Here is a 19,178-nt window from a genome sequence, read left to right as displayed (position 1 = left end):
TAATAACTTCTCATAGTGATTGCCTACCATGTATACAAGAGAACATCCAGCAAATAACTGAGAAACTGCTATTGAAGTAGCCTGCTTCTGGTCAAAGAGAGTTGATTTTAACATTTTAATATGACAGTTGGGTCCAGCACACTGGCTTGAAGAGACCTTTTTGTGACCCCATGAACCCTGATTTGTGGAATGCTTCAGGGATCGTTATGTAGCAACTGCAAAAGAAGTGTTTGTGCGTGTTCGTGTCAGAAGTAAGACAATGTGGTACTATTTCCTAAACAAATCCAATGCCCCCAACATACATACACACATCTTCGGACTGACCCAGTTGGGTGTCAGTGGATGTTGGGAAGAGATGAGCATTCACATATTAAGGGGGCCACCCAAATAAAACCAAAGCTCTCCTTCTTCAGTGCCAGTTGCCTTTTGATTTGTCTCCTTAGCTGGAGAACCAGAGAGATACAGACGTTACTGTAACAGGCAGCCCTGACCTCACCTGTCCGTCAGTGAGTCATCGACCAATGGTGTGACGGAGGGCGGAACTTAAGGGGAGGAGCTGGTGTATAAAGGGGTGTGTGAGAGAAAGAAGGGAGAGGAGAGATTGCTGACTGGAACTTAAGATGAAAGAATGAGCTGAGTGTTAAAGTGTTCTTAGAGTCAGTGAGAGTCAGTGAGAAAGAGTCTGTGATAGCTAGTGCCTGAGAAACAGTGATTGATCAATTATTTCTTTAATAGTGATTTCCCATTCCTTTATGTTTGTATTCAATAAACCAAGTTTTTATTTTGAAAATTATACTGGCCTTATGAGTTACTTATCTTATTAAGGAATGGTTGGTGGCAGTAAAGTGGAGTAAAGGGTTTTAAAGTGACGTGGCGACCTCCCTTTGTGAGTAGTGAGGAAGGCCATCAAAGTTACCAGACAGCACCCCCAAGATCTGGCAATTTTGTCATAACCTGACCATGTGTTGTAGAACTCAGCTAAAGCTTGCTGTGGTCACCACTACCTCACAATTTTTTCAAAGGTGGTTTGTGGATCCAGCTGCCTTTCACAGAAACTTTGTCTGCCACTCCCCAGTCTTCTTATTGAAATGTCCTAAACTAGCAATTCTGTCAAGCGGAAGAGACAACTTTGCTTTGCATGAAATACTAGTGACAGAGGTTGAAAGAAGAATATTACCCATGTAATTCCAAGGGAGAGAAATATCTAGTTCCAGATACTCTCGCCATAAGGAACAATTCACAGATATATTTCACTTGCTTCCCCCACCCTCACCCTATATTTTCTGTCCTAGCCTTCCTGAGCAAGTGAAACAATACTAAAACTGGATTATTAGAAGTCTGGTATGTAATGCTTTTTCATATATAATGCAGGAATACTTCACATGCTTCTAAGAAACCACACAGGCTTAAAACTATTTTTCTTATTTCTTTTACCTGCATTTGGCGTGACAAGGAGTTTATATCCATCAAACTGCCCTTTAGGGGCTTTCCATGAAATCTGAATACTGTCATGATCAACAACAGTATATCTTAATCTTGACGGTGGGGCCACTGAAAAAGAAGCAAAAATATAGAGAGATGCTGAAGTATCAATACAATTTTGCACAGACTGAAAATTCAAATTTCAGCACATACAGACATTCAAATTAAAAGACACAACACATTTTCTAGACAAGACGAAGGATGCAAGTTATCAGAAGAGCTATACGGTGCAAGTCTATTAGTTTGTAAAGTGACATTAAATATCCCAAGGTGCATTACTGTTCCCAAAGACATACCCTACACAATGAATTAAAAAAGAATGACTGACACCACAAGGAAAGATGAAGAAACATGAGGGTTAGACATTAAAGGGCCCTAGCTTAGCAAGCAAAGCCACTGCACAAACTTGGATCTATCACATATGTGAGAGGGAACATTTTAGGATGCTCGCCTAGGGGTCTAGGGTCTCCATGGGACAGGGAGGAAGGCATAGCTTGGCAAGTTACTTATTAAAATAAATCATTATCATTACTCATTAACTCACTCCACTGTTACTCATTGCCATTCTACATTGCTCAGTTCCCCTTGTTCCTTTTTTTTCCTCCTTTCAAAATCCATTAAAAATGAAATGGTCCTAAATTTTGAACTAATCTCTTCATTGCTTTCCTAAAACTTTTTTTGCCCCATAAGAGTAAAAAGAAAAAGTAATAAGTAACATGGGTGGGGGTGATGTTACCAGTTGTTGAGTTACTTAAGATCGTTAGTGCCTGTTATTCTCCTGAAGTAATATGTTACAAGTAATGTCATTACTTGTAACAGCTTACTTTAAAAATTTTTTCGGGGTGGGGGAGATGGCTCAAGCTCATATTTTCCGATATTATAAGGCTTACAAAAGTGAGTGTATTTCTGCATGTAGGGCATATTGTGATGTTCAAAGGGAAGCAATGGTGGTAGGCATCACAATATATAATGAACCAATTGGCTATTAACATCTAGCAATGAAGCTAGTATAGGAAAGAATCTCACACAGAAGATGCCTACACTGTACTTGCTCTGAAAAGCTGCATACAAATATGGTATACTTGTCATAGCTTCCCAAAGGAAACCAAGAATCCTTAGACCTGAAACAATCCTATAAATAATTTCACTGCATCTATATGATTACAGTTGTGGAATTCTCATTGAAAGTAAATTTAAAAAATGTATCTGTTGAATGTCGCCAGACAATCATGTTCACAAGTGGACACATGCATTTTCCGAAAGGCACGTATACACACTGGCCGTATTCCTACTGGTGCTCATTTAAGGTTCTGTGTAACTTACAATACCTAATTGTAGCTAACTGACAAGGTGCTGGGGCACATCTCTGTCATGTACTCACACCTGATTGGATAACTAAGCGGAAGCCCAACACCTTTTACTTACAATTAGCTGTGGCAAGTCATGCAGATCTTATGTGAACAATAATAGGATTCTGGTCACAAGCACATATATAATACCTCTCCATGATTTCATGATCAACCACATGCAGAAGACTTTAGCCCCAGGCCTACACAATTTGTGACTGCTTGTCAAACAAAGTAGACCAAAGGTTTGAAAACTTGGTTTTGTTGATACACCAAGATTATGAAGACAGCTAATCACCAAGTGGTTGGCAAGCCATCACAGATGACTCATGGTGGCTGAATTTGGCTTGGGAAAGAGTGTCATAGGTTGTGAAGATTTAGGTAAAGGTTCCCCTTGACATTTAGTCCCGTTATATCCGACTCTAGGGTGCGGTGCTCACGCCCGTCTCCAAGCCATAGAGCCAGCATTTGTCAATAGGCAGTTTCCGTGGTCATGTGGCCAGCGTGACGGCACATGGAATGCCATTCCTTTCCCACTGAGGTGGTACTTTTTTATCTACTCGCATTGACATGCTTTCGAACTGCTAGGTTGGCAGGAGCAGGGACAAGCGACAGGAGCTCCCTCCATTGCGTGGATTTGATCTTACAACTGCTGGTCTTCTGACCATGCAGCACAGAGGCTTCTGCGGTTTAACCCACAGCACCACCATGTCCCTTTGTAAAGACTTACAGTGGACCCTTGACTTATAGACGGTTCAACGTACAGACTTTTTGAGTTACAGACTTCTCTGGCCGGAAAATTTAGGTTCGACTTGCAGCTGGACAATTGACCTACAGACCAGAAAAAAGCCAAAATGGAACAAAAATGGAACAAAAATGGCCGGTTACAGGATTAATCGGTTTTCAATGCATTGTAGGTCAATGGAGACTCGACCTACAGACGTTTTGACTTGCAGCCACCGTTCCAATATGGATTAACTCCGTAAGTAGAGGGTCCACTGTATCCTACTGCAAATAACTGCTCCTAAAACATGTAAAAAACTTAATTGACTGTTTGCATGGAATGGCAAATGAATAATTCTGACTTTTCCATAATAATCCTAATAAATAATAATAATAATCACATGCCGTCAAATCAGTTCTGATTTATCGTGGCCCCTTTCAAGGTTTTCCAGGTAGAGAATACACAGAAGTGGTTTACTACTCCCTCCTTTTTGGGGGAATTCTGGGATGGTGCAGCTCCCAACCTCCTAAACAACTGAGCTACGCAGCCACCTCAGCCTCTCCTAAACTGATCAACACTATGACCTTTCCCCCTTCAAGCTATCTGCCCTTCTCAAACCAAAGCCTATAGCAGTATATTCTCAGAGCCCTCAGATCTATTACTCTTTCAGAGGTTGGGAACATTACTTTGTTGAACTACAGCTCCCAGCACCCTCCAGCCAGCATGACCATTAAGCAAATTTTCCAGCTTTTCTATAGTACTCAAGCAAGTGCTGGAAGGCTGTCCCATAAGCAGAAAAAAAATGCTGACTCAAAATGTGATATAAAGTGTACTCTACATTTTCAAGGACCTAAGATGAGATAAAGAGAGGGAGAGAGAGAGAGAGATGCTTTAAACCACGACAACCAGGAAAGACCTCACATGGTGGCACATTTTGGCCCTCCTTGACTGTGGCAGAACATTCCAGGACTCCACAGAATTTATATCTGCATATTCTTTTAACTAGCTATTCATGAGCCTCAACTCCTACCAAAAAGAACAATATAAAATAATTCAGACAGCACATAAACAAATGCAAGAAGTTAAATATAATGCCACATCAACTGGGTTTCCAATCCTATTTTAAAACGATGCCTTCTTTTGTTTATTTGAGCCAATGATAAATGTGTTCTCTACGTTGATCATACACAGACTCAAAAGGAATTTAATACACATGACAGTAACTGAGTGATTTGAGCAAGCAGAGACAAGCAATTTAGGTTTGAGAAAGGGAGTGGGAGAGAATTTATGCATACAGAAACCTACAGTTTGTATAACAAATTTCAGTTTGAGCCTGAAAGGCAAACGACATGACTGGGAGAATCAAATGGTACAGCTTTTCTGAACTCCACCGGCTTTAGACAACAGGTCTAAAATCTGAAGGGCCTGAAACCTTGACAGTGCTATTACCTCTTCTTCCACAGAGGAGGATTCAAACAAATAAACCCAATCTGAAATCTGAATGGTTGTTTAGAAAGAGTTGGGTCATGTGATTCTCCTGATAACGTAATTCCATTCTACGTCTCTTGTGGCAGAAGCAGCAATATCATGTTAAATGGGAAGCTTTGTAGCTAACACATCTCATTTGCCTTCCAGAGATGGTTCAGATTTGCTCAGTTAGAATGGGATGCGATCCTTCCTGAAACATATCGCTTCAGAGAGTGAATCTCTGCAAAGAAGCAGGTTGAGGAAGAGGATGAGGAGAGACCTGCCTATGAAACCTAATCTATCAATAAATCCCTTCTGCTTGGCATGCTAACTTTCAATACAAAATAAAGCTTTTCTGAATTTTGGTTACAGATTGGATTTTCGTTTTCACGTGCTGTTTTTTCATGTTTGAATCAGTGTATGTGAGAGGCAAATTGATGGCAGTAGTACTGAAGCAAATTAGATCATAGAAAAGGCTGAATCCAAAACACCACTTTCACAGAATAAACTTGGATAGATAGGGTAAATAGACTCCTTCATGTAATATGAACACCAGCTGAAATGGATCCTGCCTTAGGAATTCAGTGCCAGTTCCATTGTCTTTACGAAATATGGACTCCCACTAAAACAAGCACAGCCTCTAATGCGTATAGGAGGAGCCTGGCTAGTTCACTAAAGATCCAAAAGATCAAGATAGGGATGGCATATAAATCTCCACCATGTCAGTATAGGATAAAATTTGTCAGCATGTTGATTCGAGAGCAGGAGACCATTCAAACTCAAGTTAAACTGGAAGTTATTCAGTTTTGCTGCTATCAACGCCTCAAGTTTATTGACTTAGCAAGCCATCAATAAGCATTTAAATATAAATAGCCACAGCGAAGCACATCAAGAGATCCAAGGTAGATACTCAGAATCAAACCTGGTAGGACATCCATTGCACAAATGCATCTAAGATGCTTTTTTTGTTAGGTAAACGGCAGCCACAGGAAAGGGCTAAACAGCAGCAGGAACAAGTGGACAGCTCCATGTTGTCCAACACTGGATAGTACCCTCATCTTACCAATAAAGCACTCACAGTGGTAAAGACTTCCTCTTACCACTAACCAAAAGCACAAGGAAGGGTCAAGTTGTGCTCAAGGGTTTTCTGGCAGTCAGCATTCAATGCTGATGCCTGGTACTTGGAGGGGAGATGGCTCAACTTGGCTCTCGTGGAAGTCTTGGGATGTGCAGAAGACTAGCAGATACTGCCTTTGGAATCATGCAATAATATGGCCATGAGTAGTCCTTCTATTGAATATCCACAGATATCAATAGGACAAAGGAGTGTGTAATTTTTTTTTCTGGAATGTGCCCAGGTTTTGCATTTTGCTTTGCCTTAAATGGAAACTTGCTTATCTCATACATTCAAATATCCATCAGAAATAAAGACAAAATAGTGGGCCAAGGGGGTGGAGGGTGGGGGGTGGGAACAATAGCCACCACACTTCTTTAAAAGTTTGGCTTACTCCGAGAGAGGGAATGTGCACAATATGAAATGGCATGCTTACCAAACTTCTGAAACATTTCTGTTCTAAAGTAGGGATTTCTTGAAATTTTAGAAGGCCAGGCAGACCGGAGCGACAGAAATGCAACATGCTTTTCAAGATGTTCAAAGATGAACCAAACCAGGGTAGGTTGAATCTGTTAGTATAAACGGCATCTGGAGGTTTGTGGAAATTTTTTTAAAAAAACTTTTTCCTATTTACAATTTAAATCTGGTTTTGCCCTAAAGCAGAATGTGTGCTTCCATAATCCCATGGGGAAACCACAAAATGTTGTAAAGATAGTTCAGACTTTTTTCCCTGGAGGAAAGATGAATGAAATGTCAAAGGATACCATTTTAGTTAGGGTAAAAAAATAATGTGTGGTCTTCCATATATTGCAGGACCTGTGAACTCATCAGCCCTAGTCAGCATAGCTAAGAATGAGGGATGATGGGACCCACATGTCAACAACATCTGTAAAGCTATACAGTGGTGCCTCGCTAGACATTTACCCCACATGACAGTTTTTTCGCTAGACATTGACTTTACAGTGATTCCTATGGGGGAATTTCACTGGACAATGTTTGGTCCCTGCTTTGCAAACTAATTTTCGCTAGACCACGATTTTGACAGCTCCTTCCGCGCTTGCAAAACGGATGTTTTCGGGACCTAAGCTTCGCAAGACAGCTATTTAAACAGCTGAACGGCAGTTCAACAAAGCGGCTTTCCTATGGCTGATCTTCGCTAGACAACGACAATTCTTCCCCATTGGAACGTATTCCTGATGCCCTTTTTCTTTCCCTTTCCTATTGTTTTTCCCATCTTGTTTAATGTTTCTGCTATGTAAAAATCGTTTTATATATATGTATTGTACTATTTTATGTTGTTAGCCGCCTAGAGTGGTCCTAATCCGACCAGATAGGCGGGATATAAATAAAATAAAATAAAATAAATAAATAATAAACAGGTTTCAATGCATTCCAATGGAGAAATGCTTTTCGCTAGACGATGATTTCAGTGGAATGGACAATGATTTCAGTAGAATGGATTATCATCATTTAGCGAGGCACCACTTGTATATTCTTTGTTTCAGCTGAACACGAAAATGAGTTCTATGAATAAGAAAGGGCAGGGAACTAAAGTAAAATGTGTGCTACTTACATACTGCCCCATAGTGCTTCAAACACTCTCTGGGTGATTTACAAGTTAATTATGCAAATGACACATTGCATTTATAAGGAACCTTGCACTTGTGGGTTTCATTTCATTTGCACAAGTGCAAACCTTTGCACTCCCCAGGAGCCGTCTCTCTCCCTCTAGAAGCTCCCATATAATGAATGAGTCACAGCCAGGTCTGGCCCTTGGCTGTCAAAGGCAGCAACATGTTGGTTATTTAATTTAGTCTTATTGTATTTTTACTCCCCTGGATAGATGTTTCTGGAATTTCCTTCTGTGGATACGAGAATAAACTGAGCTTCCTTGTGTTTTGTGGAACTGAGGGTTTGGCTGTTCCATTTCTGGAAACAAAGAGTCTTGAGCCAGAACTTGGCAGAGCAAACTCTTAGAAAGTTACTTCTGAGACAAATGAATATGTCATGCTAAAGTCACCCATCCATAGCTAAGCAGTGGTACCTCAAAGGGCTGGGCTCCAGAGCTCCATCCTGCCACTGCTGAGTTATGAATGGACTGCCTCCACACATAGTTACACTAATCCATCTTCAAAGCAATTTTCAAGCTCTCCCAGTAGTGTCTCTGCTCTGAGTGGCAGCAGCTACCCACGATTGTGTACAGGTATCTTAGTTATCTGGGACCTTTTAAACTGTAGAAACTGGAGGCTCAGCCCGGTTCCTACCATTCAGATACAGCTTAAGAAACACATTAAAGAAAGAGAAAGTTGACATCATTGATAAGTAGCCATCACCAAACAAGGCAGATTTCCAGAATCCCTAAACCAACATAGAAATGAAAAGAAAGACACAGTCATCCAGATGTTTCTGTGTATATACTAGAAAACTACAACACAAGAATCTAGAAGAATTGTGCAGGAATGTCTTTACATAACTAGGCAATCTTCACCAAATAGTTGCTTGTTTATTCAAAAAGAAAGAGTGAAGTTAAGAAGGAAAATCCACACCAAGAAGATTCCTTGCTCATAACAATAAATAGAGGCCAAATGAGTTCCTTTGAATAGATACCTAACCTAGTTATGCAAAGACTGGTGTTCTTGCACAAGAAAGTACACAAACTAGAGGAAAGTTTAAAACTCTAACTCTTGGACAAACACAACAAGATATTGATTGGAATGACTTCACCGTCACCAACCTGAAGAGGGACTCTTTATTTCTGTGGAACACCTTTATAGCCTGTGGAATAAAAAATCTCACTTCTTGTAGAAAGAAAAAGAATCAGTCTAGAATCAGTCAAGTTAAGCTGATAAAAATCAGTAGCTCGAGCTTGTTAAGTGATTTTGCAGGAATGCACAAATTCATGGCCGGCAGCAACATTAAAGCATTCATCCACAAGAAGGCGAAAGACAAGTTCAAGGCTCTTGGCTTCTGCAGATCTTATCAAACTTGGCTATTTTTCATTGCCGTTGTAGCACTCCAGAAACAACCTTGATAACAGACATGGAAGGTGGTCTGAAAGGTTCAATTCATTGAACAAAAAAGCTAGCAGCTTCCCTTAGAGAAGAAAAACTAGCTTTATTTTGAAATAACAGTTTTCCTTAAATGGTTTAAACTACAGAGGAAGGAAACCAGCAAATTCAGAAACTCGATCCAGCTGTTTGATTTTTATTTTTTGTAATGCAGTGCTATGGACAAGGCCACGTTGCAATGCTATGTACATCACTTTGGGGGTTAGCACACTGTATTGAAATAACTTACTTTCAAGTAACCAAACATAGCACTAGACTATTAAACAAAAACAAAAACAAGCCCCAGATGGTGCTCATATAGCAAACTGCACTCAAAGGAATAAATACTGGGCTTAGGAAACATAAGTATTTCATGCTGTTAGGAACAGTTATCATAAATGTGCTCCTCTGTTGTATGGAAAAGCGAAAAGTTATCTTTGTACTATTAAAGAGGATGGTGCAGAGCTCAAAATAAAACCTAAAAGAGCTGAGAATGAACTGAATATGAATCTGTTCAATAATATCAGTACCAGCTCTGAAAGCAAGCATGGAGTTTCAGCTGCTATCCTTACTCCTTTGTCCTGCCTCTGTGTGTTCCCTTAGTAAATTATAGCTCTTACCATGGCACCCATCTAGTCAACATAAAGGATGCTGGCCAACCATAGATAAACTCAGACACATTGCTGTGGTCATTTATGGTCATTTTAGCAACCATGGATGCACATTCAAATATGGCAGCTAGTGTAGGTAAACAATAGTTTTTAGCAAAGTGTAGCAAAAGTAGTAGGGTTATGTATTTTTACCAATGTGAAACATAAGGCATCTGTGGATAGAGAAAATATCTGTCGATTTTTTTTGTGTTAGAGTTAGGGATAGGAGAACTTGGTTCTTCAAACAACATCTACCAGGAAACCCCAGTAAGCATGGATTGTGGCCATAATGGCTAGGAGATCCTGAAAATATGACAACATCCTATGGTACCTTTAAGACTCACGAGTTCTATTTGGTGTCCATTTTTGTGAACCATAGTCCACTTCTTCAGATGCAACTCATCAAACTGTTAAGCCCAATAGAACTGGTCAATCATAAAGGTGCCACAGAGCTATTTGTTAGTTTTGCTACAAGACTAACACAAATACTTCCCGGGGGGGGGGGGATTAAGGGAGTTGTAGTCAAAAAGTAATTTTTCCAATCTCCAGTCGGATCAGTCCCCAAACCTGACAACAAACATAAATAGAAGGAGTAAATATGAATACTAGCTACTGTTCAGAATATATTTACAGAACACGTGGCAACCTGCTTATAACTTTCCAGGACAGTCTTGTATTATGTAAACCGCTTGCAATCAATAACTAATGATAGAGACCACAGGCAACGCAGGCTCCTGATTTCTCTGTAGTTGAAAGTAAGTGTCTGTAGCAAACTAAAAATAGGTCACTCATGATTAGTGATGATCTAGCAGAAAACAACAGAAATCTTTTTACAAGGCATAATGCTCACAACTAGAAAATTCATATGTTAACAGCCTTGTGAGACAATATATTAAACTAATCCATTGATGGGCCACCTAAGCAGAATGTGCCATGTCCACAGACCATTTCCACATCAGAGGGAGTGTTAAGAAACAAAAAGTGTGAGTTTGGCCTCTGCACGTTACTGAATTATTTCCTTCTGATTGACAAGTTATGCTGATGTCAAGGAAACAGAAACCTTGTCAGGAAAACGCTGCTCATTAATAAAGCGCCAGTTGCATTCATGGGTGCCTGCCCCCCAGAACACAACTAGCACTTCATTAATGAGCAGTAACATCCCACTAAGACTTAAATGTAAGTCAGCAATAGAATTCTGGTCATTTTCATGTAACGTGAAACCAGGATTCAGAACTCCATGGGTGAGTCTTTGCAAACCTGATCAAAGCCTCATGTCTGCACACTCCCCTCCCCCCTGTTTCCTTGGTGGTTGGGAGGCAAATTTAACCAGAATTCAGATTCGATTCCTATGCTTCCTGGCTTGTTGATAAGTATGAAACAGGAATCATGGTTTAAGACAAGCTCTAGGTGGATAAACAAAACTACCAAAGATCTTACTTTTGTAGCTGGCTTGTTTAACAATTGGCTAGAGGTTGTCTTATAACTTACAATATTTATGCTATGGGTTATATTTGTTAAAAAGTGAAATCTACTGTTATGGTGCCATAGGAATATAATTTGTTATGGAAAGGAGCGGCTGGACAACAGAACCTTGAACAACAGCATATATTTCACTCCTACTGTATGTCACAGGGCTGGTAAAAGTAGCATGTATGGTACTTGGTGATAGGGTAGAAGTAGCTTATAATCCACAGTTTTCCATGAAAGAAAAGTTGACATGCACTCAGAAACAGAGTAAAACAACTGTACAACGGATATTAAAAACAAGTACCCTGAGGCCTATTCCAGATCTGAAGAAGCCAATCCAAAGACGCTGATACAAGAGTTTTTGTTTGTTTAAATGGTAAGGAATAAACTTGGAAAAGTCCACTTCTGCACATCAGACAGCCCTATGATCATATCGAATAACTGTTCATTTAAATTCTTACTGATAAGCTTACCTTGACTCTGGACATGACGGATTAATTGAGCCGTGAGTGCGATGAAGATAAAGAGAAACCAGCTCAGTGTCTTGAACTGATGATGGACCTTCATTCTTGCTGTTGGATTTACGGAGCATCAACCAAGCTGCAGAAACAAAAGAAGCATTTATAAAAGAACAGAAACGGGAGGTATTATTTCAAAATTCAGTCCTGGGCAGCAAAATTCTCAGCAAGGTTACAACCCATGCTGATGGATATTCAAAAGTGAAGTATGTCTTAATAAGTATATTACAATAAGGCTTTGCCTGGAACAGCAGTGTAAAAATATTTTACATAAATAAAAACACACAATTTGGTATCATTATCGCCATCACGATCAGTTTTTTGAAAATATTTGGAAGAGACTACACATGGCAAGATGAAACTGGAAAAGCAAGGCTCAACATTTTGCTACAATTACTTTCTCACAGACTGACTTAGTTTTGCTTTAAGCAAATAAATGTGTGCTTTCAGCCCACAAAATTGCTTTGACGAGATTACTTCATATTATGAGGAAAACAAGAAATTGGGGGGGAAATACCAGTTGTTTCAACTTATATAACACCCATAGTGCTAGAACACCTTGTGGGTGATTTACAACATAATTATGCAGGGGATTCTTTGCTGCCAAGCACGTTGGGTACTCATTTTACCAATCTGAGTCAACCTTGTGCAAACTACTTTAACTCAGGTTGTGAGCAGAGGGTTGACTATAGCACTGCAGTTTAACCACTGCAACACAGAGCAAGATACTTGAAATCAGGCTTTGTAAGCATGATTTACTTCTTGCTGTGCCAGGTTTGGATACAGCGCTTGACCAGGTTTATGAAATACATGCTAGCATGCGGATACAAAGACATTCTCTGGAATGCTCAAGCTCTATGCAAGCACTTATTCCTTTCTAGTTAAAGGATTCAGCTTATGCAAGTTCAGACAGTCCTCAATTTGATACACTAAAGCCTTTAATCTGAATATGGAACAACCGATTGCTTCAAAATTGGGAAAGGAGTACGACAAGGCTGTATCCTTATATGCAGAATACATCATGCGAAAGGCCAGACTGGAGGAATCCCAAGCCGGAATTAAGAGTGCCGAAAGAAATATCAACAACCTTCGATATGTAGATGATACCACTCTGATGGCAGAAAGTGAGGAGGAATTAAATAACTTTGTAAGAGGGTGAAAGAGGAGAGTGCAAAAAATGGTATGAAGCTCAAAATCAAAAAAACCAAGATCATGGCCACTGGTCCCATCACCTCCTGGCAAACAGAAGGGGAAGATAGGGAGGCAGTGACAGATTTTACGTTCTTGGGCTCCATGATCCCTACAGATGGTGACAGCAGCCACAAAATTAAAAGATGCCTGCTTCTTGGGAGGAAAGCAATGACAAACTTTGACAGCATCTAAAAAGCAGAGACATCACCTGCCAACAAAAGTCCGCATAGTCAAAGCTATTGTTTTTCCTGTAGGGATGTATGGAAGTGAGAGCTGGACCATAAAGAAAGCTGATTGCTGAAGAAGTGATGCTTTGAATTGTGGTGCTGGAGGAGGCTCTTGAGAATCCCCTGGACTGTGAGGAGAACAAACCTATCCATTCTAAAGGAAATCAACCCCGAGTGCTCACTGGAAGGACAGATCCTGAAGCTGAGGCTCCAATATTTTGGCCATCTCATGAGAAGACTCCCTGGAAAAGACCCTGATGTTGGGAAAGTGTGAAGGCAAGAGGAGAAGGGGACGACAGAGGACAAGATGGTTGGATAGTGTCATCGAAGCGACCAACATGAAGTTGACCTAACTCTGGGAGGCAGTAGAAGACAGGAGGGCCTGGCCTGCTCTGGTCCATGAGGTCACGAAGAGTCAGACACGACTAAATGACTAAACAACAAAAAGCCTTTAATCAGTTACAGGGAAGTCACAGAGTTTGATGGCTTGAGTCCACCCCACCTGATAGAAGCCACAGTCATTGGGATGTCTACATTCCCGTTGCTATGGTGTATCTCTACAACTTTCTCTGAAAATTATCTGCCCATTCCGTGTCCATGAGAGGTGCTGCCCCACAGGGAGTAGCCTCTGTCTTTCTATTCCAAGTGTGCTTTGAATTGGTCCATCATCAGTTAGCATCTTCACAGTGGAAGGAGGACCAGACATGCAGGTCACCAGACAGTCTTCCCTGCCATTGTGAGATATATTGTACTACTATTTAAGTTATATTAACTATGTCTACATTTGTGCATACTCATGGATCAGGACATGGGGGGGCAGAGAGCAGGATGAATCGAAATGAATGATTTTTTAAAAAATCACATCATCATTTAAATCAGTGGTTCTTAACCTTTGTTACTCGGATGCCTTTGAACTGCAACTCCCAGAAACCCCAGTCAGGACAGCTGGTGGTGAAGGCTTCTGGGAGTTGCAGTCCAAAACTCCTGAGTAACCCAAGGTTAAGAACCAGTGATTTAAATGATCAAAACCATTTTAAAAAAAATTAAATTTGATTTAAATCAAATCTACCCTGGGGAAGAGGGAATTTCACCTCAACATTTCAGAGGGAGGTACCGCTTTGCCCTACTCACAAGCTACTCTCGCCCATATATAAGGTCATATGCAAACTTTAGGTAAAACCCTTTTCAAGGTGATGAATTTTCTCTTTCTTTTAAAGGACAGGCATAGAAAGCAATATTTACAAGGCTGCCCTAACAAAAGCAAATAATAACATAAAGTGCTTTTTAAAAAAGTAATACAATATGTTTTAAAATTCAGTAACCAAAAAATGCCAGTCCTAATTCACTCAGCCCCATTCACAGAATGTTTGAAAAGTTTAAAAGGTCTTGGGTCATTTACAGAAAACACATTAAGAATGGAAAATGGCCAGAGTCTAACAACTGTATACACACAACATATATCCACATAGGTCCCATGCATGAACCACAGATTTCCAGGCTAAAATTTTCTTCTTCTGGATGGTTATTTAAAGGATAGGTGCAAAGTCCTCTTGCATCTGGCCACTATAGTTTCAGGAACTCCGTGCTGGGCATGTATATGCGGTCTTTTTAAAAGAAAAATCATGCCACTGTAGGAATGAATGCACCTCATATGGTGTATCGATACCATCTATTACTCCCCTTCCAAAAGAGGTCCTAGTCCCCCTCTATTCAGCACTGGTTAGGCCTCACCTTGAGACTTGTATCCAATTCTGGACACCACACTTCAAGAAGGATGATAACAAATTGGAACAAGTTTAAAGGAGGGTGACAAGGATGATCAGGAGGCTGGAAACCAAGCCTTATGAGGAAAGGCTGAAAGAACTGGGCATATTTAGCCTTGAGAAAAGAAGATGGAGGGGTGATATGATAGCACTTTTCAAATATTTGAAAGACTGCCATACAGAGGAAGGGCAAGATCTGTTCTCGATCATCCCAGACTGCAGGACACACAACAATGGGCTCAAGTTAAAAGTTGAATATCAGGAAAAACTCCCTAACTGTTAGAGCAGTACAACAGTGGAACCAGTCACCTCAGGAGTTGGTGAATGCTCCAACACTGAAGGCATTCAAAAAAACTTAGATAATCACCTGGCAGATATGCTTTGATTGTATTCATGCATTGAGCAGGGGGTTGGACTTGATGGCCTTGTCGGCCCCTTCCAACTTTACTTTCCCATGATTTCTATTATGATCAAGCAGATCATCATAGCTGCTATCATTCTTAGGCATTCCAAGATTTTTGCAACTCAAGGATATCAAGATACAGCCTGGTATGCTTCCCTGAGTCTCTGAACAAGGAGACAAATCTTGTTCCATTCAAGGGTAAAGTTCCATTCAAGTCTGAGAGATGCCTTCCAATGAGTGTCTCAGTACTCGTCTCTACCCATTCCCAGCTGGTGCTGGGTCTTATTGGCTTAGAATCAAGAGGTTTGCTTGTGTGTGTTTACTTGCTCCCCTTCCAAATGTTGCTTTCCCACCTCTGCGACATCACAAGGATGCTTCCTTACAATAACACAGGCCACTCACTGTCAGGTGTTGGTCTTGAAATCTCAGAGAATGGTGTTGCTATTCACCTGGATACCGTACATCCCATCAGAAGCTGATTGGATTGACATCTGAATCTTACCTTACTTAATGCTAGCAATGAGATAACCTATTCTGACAATAGTAGCACTGGGATGAGATCTTTCTACCAGAATCAGCAGGATAGTTAAAGAAATCCAGTACAAGTTGCTGGCAACTCTATTTTTCAATGGGAGGGGAGGGGGACTCCTGAGGAACATAGCAGGAACAATGCTGTCACTACTGCCCTGATAATATTCCATCTTAGTTGATCTTACTGTGCCGAACAGTACAATTAACCCTATGCTAAGTCTTCTGTTTTGATGCATGGTCATTAATTGGCAGCTGTTTAAGGAACAAGAGTCTCAGTTTGGAAGGAACTAGTTATAAATCCTGCTGCTCATATGGCTTGTAAGTTACTTTTAGTGGCAGCTTCAAAAGCAATGTAACTAGGAGCGACCTGTACATTACTTTTAGTGGCAGCTTTAAAAGCAATGTAACTAGGAGCTACAGAGTAACTTTTTGGTGTGATGTACATTTTTATTGTTCCTTTTGAGTTTTACTTTTGAACATTGAGGTTCAGAAGAAATTTTCAAGTTTCATGCAAGTCAATTCTAAGTAGTAAAGGAAATATTATTTTTCTTCCTCTTTTGTGTTTTTCTCAAGCCTTTTAAGGGTGCAATGTCAGAATTGGCCACTGGAGAGAACTGGGGGATATTTTTCTGCCTAAAATCACAACATTTCAGTAACACACAACACAACAAATTACCTTTGCCTGCGGAGTAACAATAATTTGGCAGTTGTTGTCAAAACTATAATGACAAATGCAACAAGTCTCTTTCAATAAACCAGGTACCAAGCTAGCACAAGCTGTATATTTTACTGGTCAGCTGGCAGTCAAAAGAACAATGCAAACCTGTGACTGTCATCATGTTGTAAATGTTGAAACCAAGCCGAGGATTCACCACATACCACTGGGGATAATACTTTCAGATTAAGGGGCTAGATTCAACAAGCCCCTGACTGCCAGAGAAAGCATAATTGGGCATGACATGTTTATGTGTGTGCTGGGGCCAGAATAACAGAGGGGACTGGAATATAACAGGAAAGAAAATTGGGGTCAGGTCAAAAATGTTCAAGAGGGGCTCTTTTGCCCTAGTTGTTCCTGTCAAAACTTGAATGGTTTACCAACAAGGCTTCCACGAATTTGATTTTAGAGCTAAATTAAAATCCAAAGATAACTGACTCCAGTACGTCTGACCTAAGGGTAAAAAAAAAGCTCTATGTTGTATCTGTGTTCTTTCATACTTAAAGCAATATGAGTTATAAGAAAAATTTAAAGCTCTGAGATGACTAATGTATATATAAATATTAAATCCCAGTCTTGCAATTATTTCTCATTAACTGGAGAAGTGATAGTTATGTAGAAGGTCAGCTTGAGAGATTTCACTGCTTGAGGCAAGAAACCAGATAGACTTCCACATAGAGAAGCAAGTCTAAATTGGCAGCTAAATCTTACTTTAAGACACAGGTGACAGGATAGCATTTTCACACTGCACCTGAGGACGATGGAAGGCGTCTTGTAGTGCATACAAGGTATGGGCGGTATAAAAGCCAAATAAATAAATAAAAATACATACAGCTCTGCCTGCCAAAATGCCACCACCACCACTAGCCCCCCCCAATATCTCCCACCTAAGGCAGATGCCTTTAATAATAATAGCCTTGGCTATTTTATTTTATTTTATTTAAAATATTTTTGCCCAGCCTTTTCCCTGAAAAAGGACCCAAGGCAGCTCACATCATTGAAATACAATATTAAAGGTAAAACCATAAGTATGCAAATATTAGAAAGGAATAAACAAATACTACTCTTAGAGATGGTAAACCCAAGTAGAGACACAGTCAGAGCATATATACATAATAATCCATCTAAAAGTCACTCATGTAGACAGCCATGAAAGCTTGCACTAAGAGAAAGGTCTTGGCCTGCTTTCAGGAGGGGCAGCAAAGATGGGGCCAGCCTCGCCTCCTGTGGGAGGGAATTTCAAAGTCTGGAAGCAACAACAGAGAAGGCCCTGTTGTTCTCATCAAATGCACCTGTGAAGGTGGTGGGACCGACAGAAAGACCTCGCCTGAGCCGGCTCATGGTGGGAGACACCGTCTTTGAGATAGCTAGAACCCAAGCCATTTAAGGATCTGTAGCCTGTTTCCCCGAAAATAAGACTTAACCTGAAAATAAGACCGAGTAGAATTTGTCAGGATGCTCATAATATAAGCCCCCCAAATAAACCCTAGTTAAGTGAAACCCCACCCTCCCCACTACTCCTCTACTCCTTGCTCCTTCACCCCTGTTAACCAATTACCAGGGCTTCTTGGACCACATTTCAGCAGCTTTTGCTAATCCCTTGCAAGCTGCTGCTGCCAATAGGAAGATTCGGGCCCCGAAACAGGGTAAGGGTTCAGTTTCAATATTCCATTGAGTTCAGATTTTTGGCCCAAGACTTAGTCTGGAACGAGGCGGTTCTCATGCACCATTATATGGAGGGGTTGGCTGATGATATCCTGCCTGAGCTGGCACATGTAGACCAACGTAATACAGTGGTGCCTCACTTAACGATGTTAATTGGTTCCAAAAAACCCATCGCTATGGAAAACATCGTTAAGCGAAACACCATTTTCCATAGGAATGCATTGAAAACCGGTTAATCCATTCCAATTGGAACGGATTAACGTCCTTAAGCGAAAATCCCCATAGGAAACATCGCTAAGTGAAACAATGTTTCCCCAACGGAAAGCCATTCAAAAGCACTGAAGCCGGCTTCAGTGCTTTTGAATGGCTTTCCGATGTCCGTGTTTGCTCATTTTTAAGTATCTTACAATGTTTGGAACATGTTTTAAATGCTTGGAATAGTTAGTCCACCCTGTGAAACCTATGCACACTTAGTTTGGCTTTGTTCTGAGTCTTCGTTAATTTTTGGTGATTTTTTGTTTTTTCCCTCATTGAAATCCATTGGACGGACTGTCCGTTCAATGAATTTAAATTGGGAAAACAAAAAATCACCAAAAATTAACAAAGACTCAGAACAAAACTAAATTAAGTTTGCACATGTTTCAGAAGGTGCCCTACCGAATCCAAGCATTTAAAACAGGTTTCAAACATTTTAAGACACTTTTAAATGAGCAAAAACGGACATTGTTAGGTGAAATTCTCCCATAGAGAACATCGTTAAACGATGGGGAAATTTCCTCAAAGAAACCCATCGCAAAGCGAATACATGGTTAAACGAAGCAATCGCTAAGCGAGGCACCACTGTACTCTGCAGGAACTAATCATGCTG

The 19,178-nt window shown here is 40.4% G+C and overlaps 1 protein-coding gene across 5 annotated transcripts in view; it reads right to left on the bottom strand.

Moving 5' to 3' along the window:
- COL14A1 (collagen type XIV alpha 1 chain) overlaps positions 1 to 19,178 on the bottom strand; it is a 167,934-nt gene that overhangs the window by 133,569 nt on the left and 15,187 nt on the right. For 4 of the 5 annotated variants that reach the window (XR_012086990.2, XM_072999288.2, XM_072999286.2 and 1 more), the window contains exons 2-3: positions 11,771 to 11,897; positions 1,435 to 1,551 (exon numbers count right to left, since the gene is read on the bottom strand). Coding sequence is in view for 4 of the 5 variants with exons in the window: in XM_072999288.2 (XP_072855389.2) it covers positions 1,435 to 1,551; positions 11,771 to 11,864 (211 nt within the window). In the remaining variant the exon portion in view is untranslated. The remainder of the gene's footprint in view (positions 1 to 1,434; positions 1,552 to 11,770; positions 11,898 to 19,178) is intronic. The other variant, XM_072999289.2, reaches the window with a different exon arrangement.

This window comes from Pogona vitticeps, chromosome 4 (genome assembly GCF_051106095.1).
Source record: "Pogona vitticeps strain Pit_001003342236 chromosome 4, PviZW2.1, whole genome shotgun sequence".
Taxonomy (NCBI): domain Eukaryota; kingdom Metazoa; phylum Chordata; class Lepidosauria; order Squamata; family Agamidae; genus Pogona; species Pogona vitticeps.
Note: the sequence above shows the minus strand (reverse complement) of the source record. Positions and strands in the feature narration are given on the sequence as shown.